Source organism: Nicotiana sylvestris, chromosome 6 (assembly GCF_000393655.2).
Source record: "Nicotiana sylvestris chromosome 6, ASM39365v2, whole genome shotgun sequence".
Classification (NCBI taxonomy): Eukaryota; Viridiplantae; Streptophyta; class Magnoliopsida; order Solanales; family Solanaceae; genus Nicotiana; species Nicotiana sylvestris.
Window position 1 is genome coordinate 20918539 of NC_091062.1, and position 9941 is coordinate 20928479.

The following is a 9941-nucleotide window of genomic DNA, read 5'->3' on the forward strand; positions in this document are numbered from 1 at the left end:
GTCTAGTAAAATGCACATAACGTTTTACTCAGAACTCCATTTTGGCTTTATAATATATGGTTGGAAAGATAACGCAAAGGGCTACAACTTTCATGTTTTGCGTTTGTCCAAATTCCAAACGGAACAGGATGAAACACCGCGGTTTCACCGCGACCGCGGCAGAACCACGACAGAGTGCAGACGCAGACAATTGAAAAATCAGAGGCCATGTTTGGCCGCGGTTTGACCGCGACCGCGGTAGAACTGCGGCAGGAGGCGGAAATTTCAGGGACTAAAGTGAAAAATACGGGATTTTTAGCCCAAAACCCTATTTTAAATACTAGACTTCGCCCAAGAGAGGCATGTATTGTTTTGGAGAGTATTTTTGGAAGAAGAACAAGTGTGAGAGATCACCCAAAACATCTTGGTTTGTTCTTATCTTTATTTTTCTTGCAAGTTTTATGATGAATATTGTTTTAGTTTATTTACCCATAGTTATGAGTAGCTAAATCTTTTGTCTAAGGTTTTGATGGAACCTATTTGGGGATGAACTTCTTGTTTATGTGAACATAAATTGTTAGTCTCAATCTTTATTTGTTCAACTTTGTGAATGTTGTAGTTAATTGACAGGATCCTCAATTAGCTGTGCCTATTTAGTGTGCATAAATCGGGAGAGAGTGCATATTTAGGTTATTGTTGAACAACACTACTCCCAAAGTATAAGAGGGATCTATAACTGCCGGTTTAAAGGCGGGATTAGGGATAACGAAGTCTTGGGTGCAATCTTAAGTGAACTGTGTTAATTAAAGCTAGCTAGTGTATCTCGGGAGAGTGCAATAGTATATTACTGTGATTACTCGGGAGAGATTTACGGTAAGAAAAGTGTTCATGATTGATAGAGGTGTGTTGGGAAATTTGTATGAAGCATAAACAGAAGGGATTCCATCAATAAGGGAAGTCATTACCTTAGCATTTTCTTATCATTGTTTACAACCTTAGCATCCTTAGTTTACAGCTGTTTATTTACGTGCAATTTTAGTTATTGAAGACACCATCAACTGTGATTCAAACGTTTGGGGAAATTGGTTCTCAAGAGTTTAGTAGTTCTAAAAATAGTGATTGATAGGTTAATTCTCTGTGGATTTGACTCTGGGCAGAATGCTCAGGTTATATTTGCAACGTCTGCATTGTCCTTTTTATAAGACATAGTTGGACGTTATCAGCAAGAAAATGAAAATGCTCAGATTAAATAGTTCGAAAAAGGGTTTGAATTATATACAGTGCGATTGTAAAGACTTGATTACCTTGGGTGATTTCTTGTTTTCTAAAGGAAAAGGCTCGATCCTATCCGAAATTTCAAATATTCCAAATTCATCTGGGAGTAATCTACGTTCAACCAGCCTTAAATCTGACTTCTGCACTTAATGTATTCTTGCGTCGATGACACTTGATATGGTTGATAGATTCTTTAAAAAAAATATTTAACAAATCAACCACACAACAGTAGCATGATAAATTATTAAAGCTCTTCGTTGTCTTTTCCTTTTTGTTTTTTAATTACATTTTATTTTCTGGCGAGTCCATTTTGCATATATTAGCAACAATAATGACATTAAAAATTGCTTAGTTTAGAAGGTGCTAACTGCTAGTAAATATTAAAATAAACTTTCCAATACCAGCTCTACCATTTATACAAATCAAAGGATTGATATGATCACCATTTGCATCCTATTTAAAGGGCATGCATTTGTGTGTCCCAATCATCCCTTCAAGCAAGAAAGTACATTGAGATTTTCATCATCCTTTGTCCAAAAAAGATAATGGCAACATTTAAGTTTCTTACATTTCTTATTCTTCAGATTTTTTGCATCTTGAAGGGTGCTAATTCACAAGGAGTGGAAGTAGGGTTCTACAAGAAAACATGTCCAAATGTGGAAGCAATTGTCAAACAGACAACAGCTCACTACATTTCTCGTGCTCCAACCCTAGCTGCTCCTTTGTTGAGAATGCATTTTCATGATTGTTTTGTTAGGGTAATCACCATGTTTTTATGCCTTATTTATCATATTCCTATGTTTTTTTAAACATTTTTCACGTAATGCACTAAAAAAATCATTTAATCATGCAGGGATGTGATGGTTCAGTGCTACTGAATTCAACAAAAGGTAACCAAGCTGAGAAAGATGCAATTCCAAACCAAAGCCTAAGGGGATTCCAAGTAATTGATGCTGCTAAATCTGCTTTAGAGCAAGAGTGTCCTGGCATTGTGTCTTGCTCTGATATTTTAGCCTTAGCAGCCCGTGATGCTGTTGAACTGGTAACTAATTACTATAGTACATTTGGTCCTATTTGTTAGCATTTCAAATATAATTTTTCTTTGAACATTATATATTATGGGTTGTTTCAGATTAATGGACCAACTTGGGCAGTTCCCTTGGGAAGAAGAGATGGGAGAGTTTCAATTCTCTTAGATGCCTTAAAGAATTTGCCAACTCCTTTTGATAACTTCACTACTCTTAAAACAACATTTGGCTCCTTGGGCTTAAATGTAAAAGACCTTGCTGTTTTATCAGGTAAAATTGATATTTTATTGTGAAACAACTCCATGTGGAAGAGTTACATTAATTCAAGAATCTCAAAAATCTATAACATATATTTATATTCTCTTATTTTCTCCTTGTTTATTCGTAGGAGGACACACTATTGGAATGTCGCATTGCTTGTCCTTCGGAAGCCGTTTGTACAATTTCACTGGCAAAGGTGATACAGACCCAAACATGGATCAGAACTACATAGGCCGTTTGAAGATCAAGTGCAAGCCAGGAGATGTGACCACCATCGTCGAGATGGACCCTGGAAGTTTCAAGAGTTTTGACACTGACTATTACACCATGGTTAGCAAAAGAAGAGGGTTGTTCGCATCTGATGCAGCTCTTCTCACAGATAGTCAAACAAAATCTTATGTCTTGTCCCAGCTAAATCCCTATACATCCACATTCTTCAAGGATTTCGGAGAATCAATGATAAAGATGGGCAAAATTGGGGTTCTTACTGGAAAAGCAGGCGAAATCAGAAAACATTGTGCCCTCAGAAACTAAGAGAAACTATTATAAGCCATTTCCCTTGCCAAATTTTAATCCTTTTTGTATTGTTATGTTTAATAATGGGATCTCTGTTGTGGATATTCTTTTCTTTTCTGATTAGTTTGTGGAACGTGATTTTATGGTGGTAAACCTTCATTGTATTGTAATTTTGTAATTCAGTTCGTTAAGCATGTAATGTAATTAATAAAATTATTTGTTTTTCTTTTACTAGCACGTATGATCAATAGAATTTTCTTTTTGTTTTACTTTTTTCAAATATGAGGGGATAAACTTTATCGCAAATATTATTCATAATATTCCGAAAGGTTGAACTAATGACAAAAACATCTATATTAATTAAAGTTGTATTGTGGGCCGGGCGCGGGCCTAAATGGGCTAAACAGGACGGGCCAAACGGGCCCGGGCTCTGGCGGTCCCGGGCTTAGCGGTCCTGGAGGGTGGAACCGGCCCATTACGGGCCTAAGCCCACATGGTCCTGGGCTAAATGGTTCGGGCCCACGGGGCTAAACAGGCCTAGTGTTCCGGGCTTTTTTTTTTTTTTGAATTTTTTTATCTAAAGCAATTTCTTGTAAATTATATATATATATATATATGCTATATAAATTGCTTATATGTATATATATATATATATACTATATTGTCACGACCCGGATTTCCCACCCTCGGGAGTCGTGATGGCACCTACTAATGTGAGCTAGGCAAACCAATCATTTAACTACTTATTTCATTACTCAATTATTTCTTTAAAACAAATATAAGACGATAACATGAAAACAGCGGAACTTGAAATAATTAAGCGGAAGATAACAATTAAATATATAAAATCTGCATCTACTAAAACTCTTAAAACCTAAAGCACCCAAAATCTGGTGTCACAGTGTCACAGATGGTCTAAGATTTACTACATACGAAGTCTGAAGAAAATGACAATACACTATTTCTGAATAAAAGGAAAATGAAACAGGAAATAGGTATAGAGGGAGAAGTTAGGGCCTGCGGACGCCTGCAGGTTTACCTTGGATCTCCGCGAGAACTGAAGGTAGCCTCCACACTACGGTCCAAAAGCTGCTCCGGGATCTGCACATAGTGCAGAGTGTAGTATCAGCACAACCGACCCCATGTGATGATAAGTGTCTAGCCTAACCTCGGCGAAGTAGTGACGAGGCTAGGACCAGACTACCAAATAAACATGTGCAGTTCAAATATATATACAGCCGGAAAAGAAGTACAGAAATAACCAGACAAAATGGGAGGGGGAGCATGCTCTGGGGGAGATAACAGTTTCGAGTAGAAAGACATCAAATAAACGAAAGAAACAACATAACTCGGATATCAACAAAGAATCAGAAAACAATAAATGCACGACATCGATGTCCAAATCCCCAATTTTTAAAAAACCTAGGTTGTACCCAAAACACCCAATTTCCCCCATGAAAATCATTGATTTGAGTTGAAATCATGTTAAAAGATGTTAAGGAGTGAAGAAAATTAGTTAGAAATTACTTACCAACGTTTTGGAGAAGAAAGGTTGTTTGAAAAATCGCCTCTTATATTTTTGGAGTTTTGAAAAATGAAAAATAACTAAAAATTCCGTCTAAATATACTACTCTCAGATGCCCTGTGCGGTTGTAGTCCAAACGCGAGGCGATGAAAATTGTGCTCGGAGGGAAGGCTATATGCTCTACCCTTATGCACGCCTCCAACCACGTTCAACCACAATGGGAGAGTTTCTTCCTCCGATGGCATGATTGACTGGCCTTGCTCATCGGTCGGCTGACTCCTAGCGAGCTCTTCCACTGCTTCTCTATACCGATTTTACATTAAAAGTGAAATTTAGTATATAAACAATTATTATTCATTATAAAAGAATTTTAAGTTAATATTGATCTTACATAAGCCTCCTCAGCCTGTGGCTCAACCCAAGCTTCTTCCCCGATTGTGACGACCCAACCCGTCGTCTCATGAGAACCGCTTCGTTTTTCCCATTTTATGCTTCTTCATGTTTCGTTATCGGTATTCGGTGTGTTAGAGTTAAATCGGATTGGTTTTGATAGGAAATGAGACACTTAGTCTCTTTAAGGAAGGCTTATTTTGGAAAAGTTAACCGGATGTTGACTATTGAGTTAGAGGGCTCGGATGTAATTTTCGGTGATTCGGTTAGCTTCGGCGATGATTTGTGACTTAGGAGTGTGACCAAAAGTAATTTTGGAGGTCCGGTGTAGAATTAGGCTTGAATTGGCGAAGTAGTATTTTGGCGACTTCCGATTGATAGGTGAGATTTTGATCCGAGGGTCGGAATGGAATTCCGAGAGCTGTTGTAGCTCCGTTAAGTGATTTGGGATATGTGTGCAAAATTTCAGGTCATTCGGACGTGATTTGGTTGGGTTTTTCATCGAATGCGTGTTTTGGAAGTTTTAGAAGAACTTAGGCTCGAACTTGAGGTAATTTGATGGTTTTTGGTGTTGTTGAAGTGTTTTGATGATTGGAACGAGGTTGAAAAATGTTTTAGGATGCGTTGGTGCTTTTGGTTGAGGTCCCGGGGGCCTCGGGTGTGTTTCGCGTGAGTTTTGAGCGAGTACGGACATCCCGGAACTTAGAAAATGGATGGGGCAGTCATTGGTGCGTGGGGCGCGGCCCTTTTTGCGTTGGGCGCGGGGGCCTAGCGCGGGGGCGTGGTCAAGTGCGCGGTCCGCGCGAAATGAAGACCTGCAGGTCGGTCTAACTTCGGAAGCTCATATCTTTTGATCTACAAGGAATTTTGAGGTGATTCAAAAACGAAAGTTGTAGTCCTTCGTGTCGAGTTTACAGAAAGGTAAAGATATCGTAATTTGGACATCTGTAGCAAAGGTTATGGACAAAATACTAAAGTCTATCCTGCAGAGCAAGGCCTGCGCAGCCGCGGACATTTCTGCGCGGACCCTGCTGGTTTTGCGCGGACCGCGGTCATTTTTGTGCGGTCAGCGGTGTCAGAATCCGAAGGGTACTCTATAAATACGAGGTTTTGGGTTTTATTTAATATTTTGACCTAGAGAGCTCGGATTTTGGCGATTTTTTGAAGGGTTTTCAAGAAATTCATCGGGGTTAGTGATTTTAACTCAGATTTGGCTAGAATACATGAATCTATCACTGAATTCATCATTTAATTCGTGATTTGAGATGAAATTTGGGAAGAAAATTGTGGAACCTTTCAAAAATGTAAAATGATGATTTGAAGGACCAAATGGTATCGGAATTGGATAATTTTGGTATGGTTAGACTCGTGAGGGTATGAGGATTCTGAAAATGTAAATTTTACCCGATTTCGAGACGTGGGCCCGGGGCTCGGGTTTTTGCTAATTTCGAGATTTTTGATATTTTTCGAATATTTTCGCTTGGGCTTTGTTCCCTTAGCATATTGTGACGTATTCGTTCTGATTTTGGATAGATCCGACGCGTGTGGAGGCCAATTCAAGGGGCAAAGGCGTCGTGAGCTAGAGAATTAGCTAGTTCGAGGTGAGTAATGGTTTTAAATGATGTCCTGAGGGTTTGAAACCCCGGATTTGCACAACGTAGTGCTATACTAAGTTGAGATACACGCTGTGTGACGAGCGTGAGGTTCAATGCCATGGGGATTGGGACTTGGTCCATCCCGAATGATATTTTACTACCTTTTTGATTGAGACATATACTTTATTGTTGTGAATTGGGCTTGTTGCCATGCTTGGGGCCTTGTGCCGACCTGTAGATACCTTAGGGGATTTTTGACTGGTTTTCCTCACTTACTTTGTTAACGAATTTATATCCTCAGTCATGTTTCCAACTGCTTAAGAATGATATGAACCAGATTTTTTTGAAATGTTAAACACAAATAGAAAGAGATATGAGGGCTGAGATCCCGACCGTACATTATGCCCGAGAGGCTGTGATTTTAAATGACTGAGAGGGGTCGAGGACCCACTAGTGAGGGTATTTTATATGATATGGATCGGGATACGCGCCGCAGCAGATATATATATTATACATATTATGGATCGGGCTGCACGCCGTAACAATTACTTAGCGCTTGGGCTGAAGGAGCCCCTCCGGAGTCTGCACACCCCCAGTGAGCGCAGTCGACTATTATTATTATGGATCGGGCTGTACGCCACAACGATATACGGATCGGGCTACACGCCGCAGCGGTATATATATATATATATATTGATTCGGTTATCGTGAGAAGTATATGAATTGACAACTGAGGGTAAGAACGAATAAATGAACTGATATGCTTGAGGAGTTGATTTATACTGATTATATCTGTTTTACCTGGTTTAAAGAATTTCACATGATTTCCTTATCCACAGATGTTTAAATGATTTTACTGTTTTGATATAGAACTGCTTAGTGCCTTTACGTGATTTCATACTGTCAGCCATTATTTACTCACTGAGTCGGAGTACTCACATTACTCTCTGCACCATGTGTGCAGATCCAGGTATAGCAGAGTCCGCACCTGAGCGCTTATTCCTTCCAGGCTAGGCAGTGATTTGGAGTTGCGAGGTAGCTGTTGACGTCTGCAGCCCCTTGTCTCTCTTATCCTCTATCATTTATGTTTTCTTCAGACTGTTGTATCGGATTCCGTACTTTGTAGACCTATAGCAGATTCTGTAGTAGCTCATGACTTGTGACACCCCGGTTTGGGCTGTGTCGGGATGGTTCTTGCTGTTATTATCGTTAAATTCCGCAATTTATGAATATTATATTAGATGTTACTACTGTTTATGATGAATAACTGTTTAAATGAGGTGTTCCATTTTGGTCTGGCTGGCCTTGTCTTCACGAGAGGCGCCATCACGACTGGGTTTGGGGATTGGGTCGTGACAAGTTGGTATCAGAGCCTAGGTTACTTAGGTCTCACGAGTCATGAGCAGGTTTAGTAAAGTCTCGCGGATCGGTACGGAGATATCTGTTTTTATCCTCGAGAGGCTGCAGAACCTTTAGGAAAACTTCACATTCTTGGATTCTTATCGTGCGTCCCTGAGTCAGCTTGAAAAGAAACTCTCAAAATTCTTTCCACGTGTTGGTACGCGCGCATAAGCGCTCAGTATCAAATATGCCTTGATGGCTTGTGAATCCCCGATCGAGGGGCGAGATGTAATCCATGTGAGTTTATGTTGTGCCAGTCTGGAGGACTTGAGGCCGGATTTTTGCCTATGGCTTGAGCACCGAGGTGCTGATTGTGTGAGCAAGTGTTTTGAACTTATATGTTCAGTATTGTCCCTAATAGTGGTAATGACAGCTGGATAGCTATGTGATGAATATGCTAGTACTGCGTGATGTTTCTATATGACTTGGAAGTGTCGAGGAAGATTTTCTGAATGATAGAAGACCTCATGTGCCAGTAAATTGTAAGTGTTGAAGTTTGAAATTTTGGGGTCGCATAAGAGAGTGAGTTTAACTGTTGCGAGATCTGCCGAAGATTTAAAGGTACTAGATGATTTGTGTTTTCACAAGCTTACAAACGATTTGAGTTTAATCTCACTACGGTATTAAGGCAGCAGTGGAGTATATGCATTATGAGTATTGTGTGTTCTGATCTATGACTTCGAGCCAAGTTGGGGAGCTTGCTATTGGTCAGCTGATTGTACGGTGGCGTTGCTATGTTGGTTTTGAATTGAGGCATGCTGGCGAGTGGAAATTGAGCCGAAGATGGCACGAGTGAAGAAAAATTTTAATAAAGGTTATATGGTGCTTCGTAGATGTGTGAAAATAATAGGATGTCTTGAGCTGTTGTAAAGAATGCTCAACGTATAGAGAAGGAAGATGCTTGATTGTATTGGGATAAGATCGTATCCTGCGATGTCAGAGTGCTAATGAGGCACAGGTGGTTTTGTTAGTTGAGCAGGCTAAATGCAAGTTGAATAGAGTGAATGACTCTCGAAAATGGTCAGAATGTGTTCAAGATTCTACATGTAACAATGGGGTATCTTAAAGTAGCATATGTGATTAGGAACCGAGTCTCCATCGGAAGAGGTCAAGACTTGTGGTATTTTTATGTTAATTATGGGATTCTATGTATTAGTATCTAGAAAGTAAAGGTAACGGATTTAGATTCGCCGGAAGTTCTTCGGAGTGAAGTATGTTGGAATGTGGTGTATCTGGAAATAATTTAGAGAGGATTCAGTGGCTTATGGGTCTTAGACGGTGTGGTCTTGTGCTTGGGTCTCGTGTGGTAAGCCTGGGTTGAGGAATTGTGGTGCTACAGCAAGGAGAAATATCAAGTTGAATATGAATCAGAAGGAAATTTAGATAGATGGAGAAGGTTGATAGTAGACCGGATCGGCATGGTAAAGGTATGATTAATTCTTGGTATGTGTTCGAGGTAATGAGTTCGTACAAGTATTTTGCAGCAATGCTCTTGGGTTTTGTTGGCTTGCTTAGCTTGGTCGAGTTAGAAGGATTCCGTCCTGGCAGTTTAATTTATGCAAACGAAATTGAGAGAGTTCTTGTTGATTTCTACCGTGGTTGAAGAGGTACATTTTCTACGAATATGAGAGACATGGGATGTGTAATGATTTTTCTTCTAGATGGGATCGATGGAAGTTCTTGACTAGTGGAGTGCATAGATGTTTGTGGCCCGGAAGGGAGGTAAGGTTTTCATGTATCCTCGGATGGTATGTTATATGCGGTATGTTGTGGAGGACCGAGACTTGCGTGTGTTAGGTTACCGTTCAATTCAGAAAGGAAGCTCATAAAACACTTAGGCAGTGGGTAGCCTCAGATAATCAAGGAAAATGGTACTGCTATTTGAAAGTGATTTGACGAGAGTATATGTTTCAGAAAAAGGGCAATATGATTAAATGGATGGCACTTCGGTGGTATTGTGGCACTTTCTTG

General features: G+C 39.8%; 1 protein-coding gene across 1 annotated transcript; it reads left to right on the top strand.

Moving 5' to 3' along the window:
- Window positions 1–1732: 1732 nt before the first annotated feature.
- Window positions 1733–3290, top strand: LOC104232975 (peroxidase 27-like). Its single transcript, XM_009786255.2, has 4 exons — window positions 1733–2012; window positions 2108–2296; window positions 2387–2552; window positions 2671–3290. The coding sequence occupies exons 1-4, from the start codon at window positions 1800–1802 to the stop codon at window positions 3075–3077; spliced, it is 975 nt and encodes a 324-aa protein (XP_009784557.2). The 5' UTR covers window positions 1733–1799; the 3' UTR covers window positions 3078–3290.
- The last annotated feature ends 6651 nt before the right edge of the window (window positions 3291–9941 follow it).

Excerpts from the sequence above, each read along its gene's own strand:
- LOC104232975 (XM_009786255.2), top strand. The coding sequence starts at position 1,800 with ATGGCAACATTTAAGTTTCTTACATTTCTTATTCTTCAGATTTTTTGC. Across the intron at positions 2,013-2,107 it reads TTCATGATTGTTTTGTTAGG|GGATGTGATGGTTCAGTGCT; the intron begins GTAATCACCATG and ends TTAATCATGCAG. Across the intron at positions 2,553-2,670 it reads AGACCTTGCTGTTTTATCAG|GAGGACACACTATTGGAATG; the intron begins GTAAAATTGATA and ends GTTTATTCGTAG.